Source organism: Physeter macrocephalus, chromosome 15 (genome assembly GCF_002837175.3).
Source record: "Physeter macrocephalus isolate SW-GA chromosome 15, ASM283717v5, whole genome shotgun sequence".
NCBI classification, from domain to species: Eukaryota; Metazoa; Chordata; class Mammalia; order Artiodactyla; family Physeteridae; genus Physeter; species Physeter macrocephalus.
The window spans coordinates 68,282,916-68,302,691 of NC_041228.1; the positions used below are offsets into that span (position 1 = coordinate 68,282,916).

A 19,776-nucleotide genomic window follows, 5' to 3' on the forward strand; every position below is an offset into this window, starting at 1 on the left:
AATGTCAGGTGCCACTCTTCACACTATTTTACTGATCTAATCCACTCCTGAGGCTTTAAGAGCTGTATGCCCTCCAAAAGAAAATAGCCAAACTAAAGGTCCATCCACCAGACTGGTACATTGAAGAACTAGAGTATACAGAAGTTTCATTCATCATCACTTAAAATATATACCATAAATGAAACTTTACTTTAGAAAAAGGATACAAATATCTTTAAAGATACTTAAATATGGGTAGGACACTCTTGCTGTATCATTAAAATAGCAGCATTCTACTCACCTCTATCTTTCAGCTCATTAAAGTCATGAATATTCTGAAAAGTAGTAGTGTCTAGGCCCTTAGGTGACTGTCTTCTGACTGGAGCCTGTAACCGATGTCTGGCCATGTCAAATACATCCATGGGATTCCTTTCTCTTTTCCTGTAGAAAATGACAAATTATGATAAAAGTGTCTTCTGGGAAGAAAATCTGAGTTGACATTTAACTCCCTGTACAAGAAATTTGGCATTTTTCACATTATAAAAATTTATTCTAGTAGCTGTTATTTCAATTCCTTGTATTAAAAAAACAGGGTATTTATAAGGTCATTGTAATCTTTCAAAATGCTCAGAAGCAAAGTATCTTATTGGAAGAACAGAATGAGTTAGCTTTACCTTAAAATGTTCGGGTAGTAGAAAGATTATTAGTCTTTGGTCAAAGAAACCAAGATTCAAAGACCAGCTTTGCTACTTACTAGAAGTATGACTGCACCATCTGTAAGATGCAGATAATGTCTACCCTTTTAGTCTTGTTGTGAGCATGAGATTAAATGAAATTATATATTGTAAAATACCCTGCACAGTACTTGACATGTACTAGGTCTCAATAAATGTTACCTTCCCCTCAGCCTAAAACAGAAATTATACAGAGAAATACAGCATAAATATGCTGCCCAAAATAACAGGTATTATCCACAGTCCCCCAACACTAATTTTACAGTGGGCTTTCCAGGAACTTGATACCTAATTAGTTAATTAATACTCTTTCTGGAAGAATATTTCTTCCTTTGTTAACCTAGGAGGTTAGCAAAATAGGCAGGTAGCTTAGTAAGGGAGTTTTCTGCTAGGACTTTCGGGGAATGATGATAACAGAGGATAGGGATGGGGGATGGTATCTCCAGCCCTGAAAATAAAGTATTTGCTGCTGTTTCCCTCAGCCCTCGGTGGGTCTCGTCTATTTTTTAAAATGTAGCTCTAAGCGAGAAGTTTGCCAGACTCCTGCCTTCATGTCTTTATTCACAAAAGCTTCCCTAAGCACCTAGACGGGAAGAGTTGGGATCCCCACAGGCAATGCCCCTGCTCTCCTGGGGTTTCCTTTTGTGAGGAAGGTTTCACCAAAGCCACAAAGTCACCTTGTCAAGGCTGACATAGACCTCTAACAGTGAACCACCTAGGGGGATAGGAACTGCAACAGAGATTCATTAAAATGCAAAACAAATACTAAAAAGGCTTCTAGGAGGCCATTAAATTGGACTCCTGTATACCATTAATGCTAATAGTTAAGTAGGCTGTTCAGTTAGGAATTAGGTTATTAGCTCTTCTTTGCATGTGAGCTGGGGGTGTCTAGCACATATTAGGAATTCAATAATATGGTGAATTAATTAATGAATAAGAGATTCTTTTTGTGAAACTATTTATAAAACTGGAATAAAGAAACAACACTGAGATGTCTCTGATCACAATACATATTGAACACTATACCGAAGTTAAATGTACTTAACCAATTCTTGCTAAATGATGGTAATTCTAACATATATTATCTAACTTAAGTTAGCACACAGAATTTACAAAGTACTTTCAAATACATACGTTTATTTATTCTTCACTAGAATCTCATGGGGTGGAAATTATTGTGTAAGATTTGCAAATGAGAAAACTGAAAAGCTGCCTGGCTTCTCTTTCTTACATTGGTTTGCCAAAAGAGAGCACAGTCTTCAGTTTATCATTGAAAATAAAGAAAATAAATAAAAAGTCAATGATCCATTAGATTTAATGGAATATGCATGTCTGGAATATGGAAAGCTGCAAAAGTTAAGGTGTTTATAACATCTTGAAAGTAAATACAGAAAAACTATACTGACCTCTCTATTACTAAGAAGTAGTTGACCTACTATGGCAGAATTCTTTGTTGAAAATTACCACCTTGGGTTAACATTCCATTACCTAGCCAGTCTGTATCTTGAAATTTCCTCACCTTGTTTACTTAGCCAGAACATGCATAGAGAATGCCAACAAAAATCTAAGCAAAGCATAATTAGGCAGGTTAACATGCTACATTAAAATCCTACCACATCCTGGATTACAGTCAGAAATATCAGTATGAATTTAACATGTACACAAATTGACAGACACAGGAACAATTACAGATAATGTTTATGACTTAGTATATATACATATATTATCTAGCTCTGCCCACCGAGAGCTTGGTTTCTAAATACCATTCTCCAAGAGGAACCAGGACTCCTTGGAGAAATGGCTGATTCTAGGGCAGGGGACAGGGAATACATACAAGATGAGCCTGGAGCATCTTGCAGTAACAGAAAGTAAAAAAGTGCTCAAGAAACAAAAGGATGGGACATGTCAAAGAGACACAGGAGCCAACATGAAAGAGCTCCCAATGGCCAAAGTTGCAACAACTTGAGCAACAACATAAATAACAATACTATAATGTTATAATGTTATAAATAACATTATAACCCGAAGTACAAAATAAATATACATGAAACAACAGTGATATAAATAAATGGCTGAATAACTAAATAAATAGAGGAGAAGGGACAAACCTTTCTTACAGAAGAATTCTGAATAATATATGTAGATAACCCCTCTCCAGGAGATGGAGCTTATTCCCACCACCTCTCAATTCTTGCCAGTGTGGTAAACTTAGTGATTCCAGCACTATCATATGGATGTCACATACCTGCTGATATGATGTGACGAGAAGGCTACCCTGTGATATTCTTTCCAAAACCCCTTAACCCCAGCCTAATCATGAGAAAACATCAGACAAATGTAGACTGGGGGACATTCTATAGGATAGTTAGCCAATACCCCTCTAGACTGTCACAATCATGAAAAACAGGAAAGACTGAAAACCTGTCCCGGAACAGAGGAGACTAGGCGATGCGACAACTAAATGCAGTGTGGTAACCTGTACTGACTAAATCCTGGAACAGAAAAAGGACACTGATGGAAAAACTGGAGAAATCCATAAAGTCTGGAATTTAGTTTGTAGTAATGTTCCAATGTCAGCTTCTTAGTTGTGACAAACATATTCTGGGAATGTAAGATGTTAACAATAGGGAGAACGAGGTGAGGGGTGTATGGAAACACTCTATACTATGTCTGCAACTTTTCTATAACCTAAAATTAAGCCAAAATAAATGATTTTTTTTTTTTAGATAAACACCCTTTAAAGAAAATGTGGTAGTTACCCACTGCATTGATTTTACAACCTACTAAAAGACTGCAACCTGCAGTTTGAAGAATATTGCTTTAAAAAATTTATGAGTCCTTTCGGCAAAAATGATCAGAAATGTTTGGTAGTCTGTTAAGTTATTTTGCTGGAAAATAAGTATTTCAGAAAACAATACACTGCTGACGGAAAATGTAAAAAATAGTTTTAAAAAGTAACTGTCTATGGTTATTCCATCTCTGAAGTTTTCCATTCCTATTATCATTTTCCTCTCAAGGACCAAGTTTCTATGCCTGACTTTTTCGAAGACTGAGAAAGGGAAAGTAAGGAGTTTGTTTTTATAATTGTCTAGTCTATGTCTTCTTCTAGTCTTGTTTCAACCATCTCTTTCCTATCTTGGGCTTCCTTATCACTTAGATTAGCTTACAAAGGAACTTCTGCATCCATCTGCCTTCTGGACATGAGTCCCAATTTAGTCAATTATCTTTCACTCAGTGATTTCTCTGTAGTGAGGCAAACTATCTTAAAGATAGAGCTTGAAGAATGGGCTGTTCCCAATACTGATTTTTCACTAATCCTATTAAAGATGCCATGGTTAGGGATAACACTTTTGGTTTGCCTTCAAGAAAGTGCTACTTCTTTCTTCTTTTTTTTCTTTCTTCCTCCTATCAACACCACCAGTCATCACCATTGCCATAAATATATTACTGGCAGTACGGAAGGACAATTAAAATTCTCTGCTTAAATATTTTATATTAGGTTAAATCAATATTCATTAAATATCCCATATTTTTGGGCTTCCCTGGTGGCGCAGTGGTTGAGAGTCCACCTGCCGATGCAGGGGACATGGGTTCATGCCCCGGTCTGGGAAGATCCCATGTGCTGTGGAGCGGCTGGGCCCGTGAGCCATGGCCGCTGAGCCTGCGCGTCCGGAGCCTGTGCTCCGCAACGGGAGAGGCCACAGCAGTGAGAGGCCCGCGTACCGAAAAAAAAAAAAAAAAAAAATCCCATATTTTCAGTGAATAGATTTTACAATTGTGAAGAAATGTTTTATGAAGGCAATGTTATCTACATAAAATTGAAGAATGTGAATTAAATAGCACAATAGCTAATTAAAGAAAGAGCTGTTCTGCCAAAAAAGAAAAGAAAACCTACCACATACTGCAAACACACTAAAAAAATCATACACTATTTTGAATTAGTTATACTGAGTCCCTCCACTAGACTATAATTATTTAGCTAGATTTCTTTTGGGGGGAGGGAAAGGCTATTTCAGTCATTACAATTTCACCAATAATCTGTTAAAAACTTTTTTCAAGCATGCAAAATTCTAACAGATGTGGCTTTATGATAAAGATAATTAATCCTGTTCCAAAACTGTAGAATTATTGGATATGTTCCGATTCCTTATCCTGACAGAAAAGAACACAAGAACAAACAAAAAATGCAATTCTAAACTTGCCTTATATGAACTTCATCTTCACTGTCCATGTGCAGCAACCGCCCTTGCAGACGCCGCTCTTCACTACGAAGCTGCTTTCTCATTTCTGATAATTCCATAATTACATTTTTTTTCTCCTCTGCAAATTCACATTGTTAATGAAAAATAAGACATGTATACAAATAAAAGGTTAAACATTAAACATAACCTGACTTATCATAAAGCTAAAATGCTCAGTGACATTTTTATGAAAGTTATTTTTAATGCTTTTATACACAGATCATATTTATGAACATCATTAAGACCCACAAACACATTTCTGAGAATATGGGAATTTCAAATGGTAAGAAACATTCTTGGGAGGGGACAGGGGAGTGTAACTATAAAGGGGCAGCACAATGGAGTTCCTATGTGGTGATGGACAGTTCCGTATCTTGATTGTGTGGTGGCTACACAACTTATACATGATAAAAATGCATAGAACTACACACACACATACACACATAAATTAGTGCATGTGAAAACTGTGAAACCTGATGAAGGTCTGTGGAGTATGCCAATGCCAATTTCCTGGTTGTGATATTGCACGACTGAGGGAAGCGGCGGGGAGGGTGCACAGCACCTCTCTATACTGTTTCATGATATTTTGTGAGTCTACTTTTCAAAACAAAAAGTTAAAAACAGAATAGTCTAGATTACAGGTTTAATAGTCAACTCTACCTTCTGCACGAAGCTGATTTTTCCTGGCAGGTACCGGAGGAGACTGTGCCCTGGACATGGAACTTTCCTGTTTAACAATCACAACAAAGATATACTCAGTATGTCTTCCCTACTCAGAAGCTTTAAAAGAGGAATTATTTTGAAGTAACTATATGTAAGAGAAACCAAACTCCCCACCACTCTATCTATAAGCTTAACTACATTTATTTTTTCTTCCCACTGCAATGGGAGAGCCTTGCCCCATCCAAAGATAATCCTTTCACCTGTACTCTGTATCTGATAAGTGACTCTCAGCTCCTCCACCAATTACTGTTTTTTGTCCACCCTCTTCCTCTCTCCAACCACCTTCCTAACAGCTGTGCTTAAAAATCTCTCCATTTTTTAAAAAACTTACCTCACCCTTCATCACTATCTATTGTCCATTCTCTTCCTTCATAGCCGTTCTTTAAAAAACAGTATGTGCAGTGCATACAGTGTTTGCTTCCTTATTCCCATTCACTCCTCACTACACAGCCTTTGCTTCTCCTACCAAGTGATCCCTCAGTGATGCATTTCATGGCATTTTAAGCCCTTATTTTACTTGGCCAGTAGCAACTGATATCATTGCCACTCTCCCTATTTCCTTGCTCTGCTTCTTATATGTTGGTAATTCCCTACTGTTCCATCCTCAGCCCTCTTTACTTCCCCTGAACACATCCTAGACAATCATACTAATTAGACAAGCAATAATGTTAGTAGTTTCCAAAACTACAAATCCAGTGCAGAGCGCCTTCCTTGGCCACAACCTATATTTTCAACTGCCTACTCTATATAACCCTCACCAGAAACCTGACAGTTGTCACTGACTCCTACCCGTCACACACAGTCAATAAATAGCGCTATCTGTATCTCATAAATACATCTTGAAGTTGTCACCCCTTCTTAGTTCTTAATGTCACTGCCTTCGTTTAGGTCCTCAAAGTCACATCTGAACTTCTGCAAAAGCATCTTAACTTTTCTCCATGTTTACAGTCTTGCCCAGCCTCCATAATATATCTCCACGCCACCACTGCCTGAGAGAACATTATGCAAGACAAACATGGCCATGTCATTCTCCTATTTAAAATATTACCATGAATTCCCATATAGTACCACAGATCTACCAAATCAGATCTCAGAGGGTGGGCTTGAGGAAGACATTCTAATATGTTTCTTTGTCTATTCTGGTAAAAAGCCTGTTTAATATCCACTGGCCTATGGCATAAAGTCAAACCCCTTAGCACTCCCTACAACACCCTGCATACATTCTAGCCTTCACCTCCTCTGCCATTTGGTGAGGTGTCAGCAGGCCAGAACCAACCATGTATTCTCCATGCGTGCCACTTGGCCTACAGTTCCCTCCATGATTCTGCATATGCTGCAAGTCCCTCTTCCTCCTCCTCTTTATAGCAAATTCCTACTCATTCCTCAAGAGTCAACTCAAGGATCAACCCTTCTGGAACATTTTCCCGGTGCTTTTCTGATTGTAGCTCAGTCTAAAGTATAAAGGACTTTATTAGCATAACTACAGCTAGCTAGAAGACGTATCACCAAAGAAAAGGCCTTCCTGAGGGGCCTGGACAAGTACCACTTGCTAAATTATGATTTGTCAAAAGAATTTAAACTTTGGGGCACCAAGTATTATCATCTATAACTGAAGCAACAGACAAATCAATGTAAACATCATCTATATTTCAGATGTGAAAAATGTAATGTAGCTAAGTAAGATGAATAAAATCTCATTCAATACCCGCAATCCAAAATAACTTAGCGAAGATGAATAAATCAAAAGAAAGAGTATATACTTGAATAAAAGAAGTTATAATGCTGTCAACTGAAGGAGGTCTTTGGAGTTTGCTTGCAATCTTGTTCTGAAGAGCAGGAACTACAGGAGAAGGCTGTCTCAAGTGCTGAGGGGGAGAAAAAATATATATATATACACACACACACACCCCCCCCAACGTATGTCTATGTGTGTATGTATATATACACACACCCCAACATGTATGTGTGTGTATATATACATACGCACATCTCTAAAATCTAGATCCCTTGTCACCAAGAGCATCACGGATCATGATAGAGTTTCTATGTCTCCATAAGGAAATAAAACAGGGTTTCAGGTTACAGTGTAATAAAGCTAATAGTTCCCAACTTCGTATTAAAATCAAAATGCTGAAAACATAAAAACTCCCAACAAAATACAATAAGAATTATCTGGATAAAAATATAAATATATGTTTATAAATGTGGATGTTAAATTGTTCATTTTGCACAGTACAAAATCAAATATTACTTTCACTAGTGACTTTGATAAAATTAGAAATATATAACAAAGTTTAAAAAAAAAACTCTAGGTGACCACAGGCAGAATTATAAAGACAAGTTAAACCTTTTAAAGGACTGTAGACAATGAAGCAAAGGAAGCATAGTCCACATAATTTAAAAAAACAAAAAAAACCAAACAAGTAACTGTCAAGGAAGCAAAAACAAAAAAGTCAGAAATTCAATTAATATGATCAAATATATTATGATAGTATAACTCTCAGATTAGGATTAAAAAAACAAATTTTAACAAACTAAATAAATATACAGACTAAAAAATTTTAAATGCAGACACAAAAGTAAAAACTAAGAGTAGACAAAAATATATATCAGGCCTACATAAATTAAAAAATGACAGCTAGCAATGATAATTTCAGAATTGAGAGCAGAATGCATTAAATGGAAAAAAGCTGGTCTAAAACTTTATGGTACTTCACAATTAAACTATAACAGTCATAAAATTACATATTCCTAAGAAATAGCTTTTTTTCTTAGACATAATAAGTGGCAGAAACACAACTGTGAGAAACTAACAACCTTCATTCTCAAATAATCAATTTTACAATAAAATATTCTCCGCTTTCTGCTCAATTTTGCTATAAACCAAACACTGCTCTAAAAAACAAACTTTATCAATTAGAAATATGAATGATATGACATTTGAATGATACTTTAAAAGGATGAGCAACTATATATATCCTAAAAATGAAGGATACTGCCTAATGTTCCTGCAGCACTGAAAATAAAACAAAAAATATAGATCTGACTCACAAATTCCCTTTTTTTTTATTTATTTATTTATTTATTTATTTATTTATGGCTGCGTTGGGTCTTCGTTGCTGCGAGCAGGGGCTACTCTTGGTTGCAGTGCACGTCCTTCTCATTGTGGTGTCTTCTCTTGCTGTGGAGCAGGGGCTCTAGGTGCACGGGCTTCAGTAGTTGTGGCACATGGGCTCAGTAGTTGTGGCTCACAGGCTCTACAGCACAGGCTCAGTAGTTGTGGAGCACGGGCTTAGTTGCTCCGTGGCATGTGGGATGTTCCCGGACCAGGGATTAAACCCGTGTCCCCTGCATTGGCAGGCAGATTCTTAACCACTGCGCCACCAGGGAAGACCCTATAAATTCCCTTTTAAACAACATTTCAGCAAATTCAAATTGTGAATACTTATTTCTATCATCATAAAACCTTGGGGTGAGAAATCCAAAGAGTGTATTTGCACCAGAAATGGCTCATGGTACCTACAGTAGGTTACACATTGAACGATGTAGCAAATCACATTATAAATACACCCAAGGAGCACACTGGTTAAAAGTAATCTTTTTGTCAATTCTACTTACAAGAAATCATGTCTGTATAAATCTAAATTTCTGAAAACAATTTTTTAAAAATTAAATTGGGCTAAACGTACAAGACACAGGGTTTTTCAAGGTGTGGTTCACAGGCCAACTGCGTCCAAACCCCTAAGGGTTATTACTAAATCACACTTAGTAAATCAGATACATTGTAGATGAGACCAGGAAGACACATTTTTAATAAGTCCCTAGTGATACTATACAAACAAAATTTTAAATATAGCTTTGAAATATGAGCAAGAATGTGAACTGGATTTTCATAAGGGCCTACTGGCTTTCTAGAGAGAAAACTCATGTCTAATAACTTTGACTCACATGCCTAAGTGTGAACATCAACCCCCATCTCAGAGACTTGAACTTCAAACCAGTCTGTGGTAAGCCACAAATTTCTTTTTTAATTTCCAATCCATTGTGGACAGATGTGTAAAACAGAGTAAGGCTGAATTACAGTTGACCCTTGAACAACATGGGTTTGAACTGCACAGGTCCACTTATACAGGGATATTTTTCTTCGTCAAACACTACAGTACTGTAGTCAGTGACTGGTTGAATGCGCAGAAGTGTAGGAACCGCAGGTATGGAGGGCCAACTATAAATTACACACACACAGATTAATCCCTGCATTGTTCAAAGGTCAACTGTACTAGATAAATAAAAACTTTTAAAAGATGTTACACAATTCAAGCCCAACTATTTTATAGATTCAACAGACATAAAATTACATTGACAAATTGCTACAAAAGTTTCAAAACACCTTCAGTCTTGTCATGAACAGTTTGGAGGATGCTAGTCTACAGACTATGGGAACAAGACTAAGAATGGCGACAGAAAGTAAGCCTATTCTGTTCATAGCAGGGAAAATACAGCGCAGCACAGTGACATCATCTAGTACAGGAAGTTCAGTGCAGTGCACCCAGAAAAAGTACTACGACAGAAGGAGAGACAAAAGCACCTTCTCTGCTCTCTCCCTTTTGCTAACTACTCCACCACTCTCACAGTGAAAGTGGGGTGAACTACGGGTTCCACAGACATTTTTGTCTGAAACTTACCTTTGTTTCTTCACCAATTATATTTTCTCTTTCATAGTAGTGCTGAAGTTGTAGGTTATGTTTTTCTTCTTCTTCTTTCTTCTTTCTTTCTGCTTCTTTTCGTCTTTCTTCAGCTAACCGAATAAGCTCTTCATTTTTCAGCCTTTGCTTTAAAATAAAGAGAAAAATATACACTCCATACACACGTTCTATAGTTCATTCATATTTGTTTGAAATAAAGAGATAACATTGAAGGTACAGATGATATAGTGTTCTTTAAATAAAAAAGTTGTCTGCTTAACAATAAAATATTAGGCATCTGTTATAACATCCTAGTCGGCCTAAACTATTTTTCGTCTGTAAAAAAAAGTCATCATTTATCTCTTTTCTAAATTTAGTCTTTCATTTTTATAAAATAGCATCTAACAAATGGATATGGATCCGTTCTCCTTTGTAAGTAATAAATATCTTTTCAAGTCAAAATAAGGAGTTCACTTTCAGACTAAGTAGAAAAATACAGTAGGTAAAAATGCACCTCTTCCTCTTTCTCCCTTTTCTTTTCCTGTTCCTCTTCATACTCTTGCTGAATTCGTGCTCTCTGTTCTGCAAGCCGTTTTTCTTCTTTTTCTTCGGCAATTCTCAATCTCTCTCGCTCTGCTTCTTCTCTTTGTTTCTTTTCCTCAATCTAAAGAATTAAACCTAGATATTACTTTGTGAAACTATTGAAAAGTTAGAATACCACTTAATTTACCCTATTATCAACAGTTGTGCCCTCTTTTTGTAAGTAAAAATAAGTTCCTAAATTTTTCAGTTTCCTACGTTTTATTAGGGAGGCCACATGATGTAACGTTAAGAGCTCTGAGTAAAATTCCAGCTCCTTCAGACTGTGTGACCTTAAGAAACTTTCTTGTTCAGTTTTGTCATCTGGTAAAAAGAGTTATTAACGTCTATACCTCAAGGTAGTACTCAAAGAATTGAAATGAAATAATGTATGTAAAAAAACATAAAAGTTCCTCCTATGTAGAAGGTACTTAGTAAATAATTCATGATTGTATTATTCTATAATGACTGCTACTATTACATCTCAAAGTTCCTTGGCATGATTAGCATCCTAAAACAACAGTGAAATATTATAGCAATCACTCTTTAACTAGGAATCCCTTCCCTAGAATGGCCTTTCTCCTTTCCTATCTACTGGCAAGGTAAATGAGGATTTTAGCCACAAGAATTCATAACTAAGTTTTGTTTGAATGCCACCTGGGGCTTGCAGTGCTGAGTATTCTGGGGGAATATTCTAAGACAGAGTCTAAGATCTGAAAGGAAGAGGACCTTAACAGATAGTCTACATCCTCCATGAATGAGATAGAGAAAAATGACAGCACGGGTACTGGGTATTCATGATGCTGGTTTAAGGATATCAATAGATTTTCATCCCTCTTAAGTATGGATTGATTATGACTATTCATATTATTTTTATAGTTCTTGTCTGCGTTTCCTCTAGCTTCAAGGTTGCTATATTTAGTGCTGACAAACTTTTGAGCTATAAGAACTGTAGTCTTCTTATATGTGCCATGATTTTACATGCTAGGGCTTTTTCCAACATTTCTTTCTCACAACACTATTAAATATGTACAATCCTAGTATTTAATACTAAGTGGTGTGTATGTAATCACTTCTTCAATTACAATAGCCCTAGAGAAAACATCATTTATGATCCATACAACAAAACCTCACATTTAATACTCAGTTCCCCCTTTTTCCTCCTCCATGAAAAAAAAATCACAATGACCAAGTCACTTCTCCATTAATGGGTCACAATCATAAACGGATCTCACACCTAATGAATCCACAGAAATATCATTCCCAAAAAAATGCCACACAGAAGTTCAATGGAAAGAGAAAAACTATCATCCAGGTCAGTGGTTTTCAAACCATATAACACAAAAGTGCTTCAAGGGTCCTGCAAACATTTTATTAAACTTGTTAATTATTTTTAAAGCTGCAATTAAAAATGACATCTAAACACTCACATGTGTTATTTACCAAATTTTAACCACATGAAGACTTCTGCTGCACTAACTTAAACTAATGGTATAACTTATTTATGCAGACATGGAGCCGAGGCTTCCTTTGCCATCTTTGTGTACAGATTTAAACATTTTATAACATTTCTTTTAACACTTAAGTTTGGGGATTCTTTTTGTCTGACACTATATTGTTGATATTAATAATAAATACCATTTAGCTATTTTACATTTTCATAGAGTTCTGGATTAGATTTTGTTTAGGGGCAAAAAGGGCATTTTTAAGCGGCTGCTAAAAGAAAAATACATAAACCACTATTTTATACGGTGAGAGAAGTGAAGGTTGAACTTATTCTGAAACTAATACAGTCAAAGCTTCCCCCACTACTAGTAGTTTTTTCCCAGAGGAAAGACTTCCTAGAGCTAGAAACATAACTGTAGTACCTCTAGATATGATACTTAAAGTCAGGAGACTTGGGTTCAAGCACCGGCCTCACAACTTGCAAGTTCTGCCACCAAAGGTGAGCCTCATCCTGTATTTTAGTTGGTCATAAAATAAAAAGAGTAATAACTTCCTCAGAGAGTAATGAGGTTTAAAAAGATACTATATGCAAAACTATCTTATAAATAATAATAGGCTACAAAGTGGCAAGACTTATTTTTCCCTGAATTCTACCCTAGACCATGCTAACACTCAGTAAGTATAATAGGAACTACATAATTTTGACTTGCTATCATTATGGGCAATATACCAGAGGGTCCTTCAAGTTGAAAAGGTGATTCTGTGACCCTCAATCTGCTGCTACCTGACTCGAGTGGCCAGTATCCTTGGGATCTCTGATGCTACGCTCTTACAGTCAATATCTCTATTCATTCTTTCGATCCTTAGAAAGGTCTTTCTATCCATTTCCACCGTCACCACTCTAGTAAAACACCCCTGCTTCCAGTCTTTTAAATCCTCCAAAAATACATCCTCAACAGTAATGCCTGATCAATCATCCTTAAGACTACATCCATTATAATGTCACTGCCTTAAAAGTCCACAATAATTAGGATCAGAAAGATGGCATGTTTGAATAGAATCTCTGTAAGAAGAATTTGTTTAAGAGGTTGGGATTAGACTGGAGAGCCAGAAGTGTCAGAATAAAGAATATGGACATTTTCTGTAGAAAAGAAATGCTACTGGGATCAGAAAGAGTTTGAATAGAATCTCTGTAAGAAGAATTTGTTTAAGAGGTTGGGATTAGACTGGAGAGCCAGAAGTGTCAGAATAAAGAATATGGACATTTTCTGTAGAAAAGAAATGCTACTGCCAGGTTTTGAATAAAGAAGAAAAACATGAGAAGTCATATCAAAGGAAGATTAACCTGGCCACAGGATTAATCTGACACTGGGATGTAAGTGTGGGTATGGAGGGGAAAGAGGTAAGGAGAGAAAATACTGTGAGCCCGCTATGAGCAGTCCTCTCACTCACCTCAGGCTCCATCCCAAGGGTAGCCACAGTATGAGAGTTCAATAAATCTGTTTGCTTAATAAACACCTGATGCTCAAGTATCTTCCTTTGGGCAATTTCTAGTACTTTAAATACTATTTGCTTATATACATAAATGAGGTAAATAATTGCAAAATGTGATTACATTTAAGATTTATTTATTTACAAACTATACAACTGAGTCAAGAATATCAAATCATTTACAAAAAACTATTATTTTCTACTAACACATGTAAACATCTAGAAAGATTCATACTATGCCTAATAGATGAACACTTTGTTTCAGTTTTAGAAATTTCAGCATTCTTTAACACTTAATGATTTAATAAAATTTAAGTCAACTGGTGCACCTAACATGTCTCCCTGTTCCTTTTTCAGACATAAGTAGAATAGTATAAAAATAGAATTTATATCTTATATAAATTAGATATTTTAGTAACCGCATGACATTTTAGAATTTATTCTTTATCTTGTGGATTAAATCTTTGCAAGTTTAGTTTATTAAAACTATTATGGGGACTTCCCTGGTGGCATAGTGGTTAAGAATCCACCTGCCAATGCAGGGGACGAGGGTTCAAGCCCTGGTCCGGGAAGATCCCACATGCCACAGAGCAACTAAGCCCTTGCGCCACAACTACTGAGCCTGTGCTCTAGAGCCTGTGAGCCACAACTACTGAGCCTGCATGCCACAACTACTGAAGCCCACGCGCCTAGAGCCCACGCTCCGCAATAAGAGAAGCCACCACAATGAGAAGCCCGTGCACCGCAACAAAGACCCAACGCAGTCAAAACTAATTAATTAATTAAAAAAAACTCTTATGAAACTTTGAAACTGTGATCAAGTAAGCATTTCACCTGAAAACGAAGAAAATTCTTGTATAATTCCTGCTGTTTAATCTGAAGTTCAGTTGGAGGCTCACCAAAAATATTTCCCCGAGCAAAAGGAGAGCTCTGTGTTTGCATATGACCTTGAAAGGGAAATTTTGCAAAAACATACCATTAGCCAGTGCTTAGAAAACGTAAAGGTTAAAGAATAAAGACTTCGCTAATAAATTCAAATCTTGAAAAAAATGTGCTAAATATGGAACTCCAGAGGTTAAACTCAGAAGGCTGAGATTAGAATTTAAAGACCAGCTAAAAAGTAAAGAGAGAAAAAAAATGATGAAACTAAAATAAAATTAATACACAGTTGAAGAAACATAACATATCTATACCTGAAAGACATCAAGAAAACAGAAAAGTTAATAACGTAAGCAACTCTCACTGCAGCAAAGGCTTTAAAGTAAAATTTATATAGAGAAAAAAAGTACATGTTTAAGTTCTTATTTATGAATATAAATATCCTTTTCTAAAGAACACTGCTTAATTATACACTAAAATGTATTATGTATACACATACAAAAATTTTCTAAAATTGTTTTTAAAAATCAGTAATTCCAAAAGTGGATTCCCATCCATGGTTTAAAGAACAGATTAGAAAGTTAGCTCCAAAAACATATTTTACAAATTAAAGTGACTATTTTAATCACTGCAATACTTTTTATTTAAAAATTCTATCAGATTAATGAGATATTAACATGAAAAATAAAAATATGCTATATATTACCTATAAATAGTAGTAAACATTCTGGGAAAGGGAAAAAATTATTTCATAAAAGCAACCTGGAAAATAATTATACCCCAGGGGTCTCTTTGAATGCAGAAAAAAAAAATTGGTGTTTAAATTTAAGCCTCACATAACTTTTTATATCATTTTTTAGTTTCCTTATACCATCAATCTAAAGCATTTATTTCTCTCACTCGTATAGTGTTTGCAGGACAACTGCTTTGCAGTTTAGCTGTCATTTAGGTCTATTTTGCCTTTGTGTTTAAATTTATTAATGCTTACTTGAATAGATCATCAGAAAGGCAAATCAATACCTAAACATTAAAATCTTATGTTATGGTGGAAAAGCTGATTAGCAAACCAAAACTGAGTAGTTTGTTTCACTTTGATGATCACTCAAATTCTAAACAGTTGAGGCAATTAAAGAAGAAGTATTATTAGAGGCAGGCAAGATAAGTTCTTTCAAATATAAAAATACTATAAAAATAAAACCAAAGGGAAACACATGCTCTAAACAAAGAAAATGAAAATGTATCCAGGCATCATAATAAGCGAAAAAATAAATTTAAGCCAAATTAGTATGGACTTTATCAACATGGTTTTTCATCCAAGAACCATAAAGTAAAAGAAAAACAACAAACTTTAAGAAGGGCCTCAGAAACAGGCCTAATGAAGACAAAACATTAGAGGATAATGAACCTTAAGTATACGTTATAATATTCAACTCTCAGGTATATTCAAGTTCCCTTAAAGCCTTTAAAATATTACATGCCACATATGTATACACACATATTCCTACACATATATGATGGCATACCAACAAATTAGGTGACTCTCAATAGTTTTCTGCATTCAGAAAGTCTGTTTTAGGTGAATTCTTAGGGAATGAAAGTTAATTTAGGAAATTTCAATTCACAAAAAAGGGAAATTTTAACATTTTGTGATTTTATATGATTTCTTAAACTAGAGCATCCTGGCCACAACAGCTGCACCAAAACCCTTGTAGTGTACAGAAACGCAATAGACAATAAATTCTGCTATGCATATTCAATCATCAAGCTTGTGCTCCTTCTTGGGAATGGGTCATGGAAAGCTTTGATTTTTCCAGTGCTTCTGCTTTGTAAGCAGAGCTAGATGCCTAAAGTGTTATAACTAGGACAGAGAAAGTTCTAGGCTAAGAGAGAACTACAAACAATACAGGGTGTGAAAGAGAGGGTAGAGAAGGGGTCTGTACCACTGATCTCAATAAAGACTACCAGAAGCAGAAGCCAATAAAGAGAAAAATAATGATAACCAGAAAGAGGTCAAAATTCTCTTCAATAAAATGGAAAGGTGTTTTGATGCTGCTATTGTACACTGAATTATTACAGACTCAGAGTGAGAGCCAAATTAGTAATTTCATCAAAAGCAAAAGTTCTAATTTTAGTACTCCAAAAATCAAAACTAGATCCACTGTGTAAAAATCTATTGTGGATCAAAGTAGGAAAGCATTTTCTTGTAATTAGAGATCAAATAGTGATACAGGCTGTCCATGGAAACAACCAACCACACATCTCGTGAAGTGTTCAAAAAGGCTGCAGAGATCAGTGCTACCATCAAAGGCTTGAAAGATGCAAGGCTAGTAATTCCAATCAGACCTCACCATTTAGTCTGCCTATTTGGCCAATATGCATTAAAAATTTTTTTAAGTTTTTAAAAAACTATGATTAGTCAGGGACATTTTAGAAAGACTTCCTAACATAGAGTTTTTTTCTAGTCTAAAATTAAAATTTCTGTGAAAGTACAAAAGAGAATTTGTCATAAATAAATGGTTACTTTTATAGGCATCAAAATATAGTGTAAGGTGGTATATTCAAACTTCATTTGAATTTTAAATATGTAACATACTTTCACATATACTTGATAAAGAAAGATGATGACAACTTTTCCTGGCAAGTCATAAAGAAAGATATTGAATAATCTTCAATTTACAGAATCTTTAATTAAAGGACCCTGTTTAATAGCAAATCAAAGATATTTACTTATGAAAGGCAGATGTGACCAGAAGTCAAAGTAAACTTTTAATTACTTCATTTATTTCTTTGTATATTGTGATTTTTTAAGGGAGGGCAACTGATTATAAAACAAACAAAAAATGAATTTCACTGTACAATTTATCATACAACATCTGATATGTTTTCACTAATTCAAACTAATTCTGATGGTATAAGAACCCATAAACTTTACCAAACTCTGTATGGGTAGAAAGACTATTTGATTTTAAGAAATGCTCTCCCCATCAGCAAAATAAGTGTTAGCAGCAGCTAAAGTATACATAAGCAAGTAATAAAGCTGAGAAGAAATATGTATTATTAAGGAGCAAAATGTATTTCTTTATTCACTTTTTTCAAAATACCTATGTAGAAAAGTTATTGTAAATAGCATGAATAATGTGTTATGCTTCCTGACTCAGAGTAACCAAATTCTTAAAATCATAAGAACTTTCTTGGAGAACAGAAGAGAAATGCTACTGAACAACTTTAGAAATGTAAAAAAAACAAAAAAACAAAAGAATAGAATGTGATTAAAAACCTGAGTTTTTATTTGCAGAATCTTCTAGGTTCTCAGCATTTGAAGTGGCTAAATTTTGGTCTAGAGATACAACAGCCCTTTTATCTTCATATGTTCTTGCATCTGGGTTATGGTAGGCATCCATATTTTGTCTGTGCATCCTATTCAAATCAGCTGAGAGGGAAAAATAAGCCATTTATTTCAATAAATGTATTTCTATAATTAGTATACTTAATACATTTTCTTAAAGTAGGGAAATGGAGAGAAAAACAATAGGACAGAGCTGGAATAATTCAATGGTATCTTGGTGCCCTGAAAACAGAAACAAAATTATCAAAACTTATAAGAAATTTTTCAAAAAATAACCTTACAAAATAAATTCAAAATCAGTAGAGAACTTAAGAGTATATGGATTTTTGACAACCCATAAAAACCATATTCATATCTATGTTACTTCAGAACTTTGAATATCTTAAATACAGAACAAACATAGTAACAATTCAAAACAAGTCATAGTGAAATTTACCCAACATCATTAGTATTCCTAATGAAAAAATATCATGTGGAGTGTAGTTTCAAAATATATCCACAAATTTTTTTACAATCCTCCCTTAAAAGACGGAGCTCAATTCCCCTCTCCTGGATTGTGGGCTGTTTCTTATGAAAAGGATACTGCATGCACAATGATGGTATATGACTTCCGAGGCTACTTCATGAAAGACAATATGTTTCCACCTTGCTTGATCTATTGGCTCACTCACTCTGAAGAAGCCACCTACCATTTCAAAAGGACACTTAAGGAGCTCTAAAGACAAGCCCACATGGCAAGGAACTGAGGCCTCCTGAGCTGTGTGAGGGAGCCATATAGGAAACAGATTCTCCAGTCCCAATCAAGACTTCAAACGACTGTAGCCCCAGCTGACATCTTGGACTGCAACCTCACGAGAGATCCTGAGACAGAACCATCCAGCTAAAACACTCACAAATTACTGACTCAGGAACTGCAAGATAATATTTTTTTTTAAATACTACATGTTAGGGAAACAGAGCAAAAGATACCACATATGCATGGCAAAAATCTGAGCACGTAAGACTATATCAAACAACCAGTCAATCTTAAAAACAAACTTGCATGGTTATAGAACGCAAAAGCTTTAACAAGATAAAAAGTAGTTTTTCTCCACAGAACAAATAACTGAGATAGTATGGCAGCAGTGAACGTGAACATAAACCTGGATATAAGAAGTGCTTATCAGGAAGCCTGTTATGTTCAAGGATGTATTTTTAACATGAATCACAGTTAGAATACCAGATAGAACATGGCAAATAACACGTGAACATTACCAAAGAGAAAGAGTTCAGAATCAGGAAAGTAAACATCCTTGCTGCTGCTTTTAAGACAGGTCAGGGACTTCCCTGATGGTCCAGTGGTTAAGACTCCATGCTTCCACTGCAGGAGATACAGGTTCGATCCCTGGCTGGGTAACTAAGATCCCACATGCCGTGCGGTGTGGCCAAAAAATAAATAAAGTAATTATTAAACTAATTACCTAATGCACCGATTAAAAAAAAGAAAGAAAGAAAGAAAAGACAGGTTGGACTCAGAAACTGGATAAGAGCTTCGCAGGTGAAGATGGGTGGGAAAGCATAATAAAGAAACAGCTCTGGGCTTCCCTGGTGGCGCAGTGGTTGCGCGTCCGCCTGCCGATGCAGGGGAACCGGGTCCGCGCCCCGGTCTGGGAGGATCCCACATGCCGCGGAGCGGC

At 35.7% G+C, this 19,776-nt stretch overlaps 1 protein-coding gene across 1 annotated transcript in view; it reads right to left on the reverse strand.

Moving 5' to 3' along the window:
* The window catches only part of CSPP1 (centrosome and spindle pole associated protein 1), a 127,141-nt gene that overhangs the window by 21,306 nt on the left and 86,059 nt on the right, over window positions 1-19,776 (reverse strand). Inside the window, 8 exon segments of the mRNA XM_028500245.2 lie at window positions 281-420; window positions 4,916-5,033; window positions 5,615-5,681; window positions 7,438-7,542; window positions 10,360-10,506; window positions 10,874-11,023; window positions 14,710-14,822; window positions 18,032-18,184. Coding sequence (XP_028356046.1) covers window positions 281-420; window positions 4,916-5,033; window positions 5,615-5,681; window positions 7,438-7,542; window positions 10,360-10,506; window positions 10,874-11,023; window positions 14,710-14,822; window positions 18,032-18,184 — 993 coding nt within the window.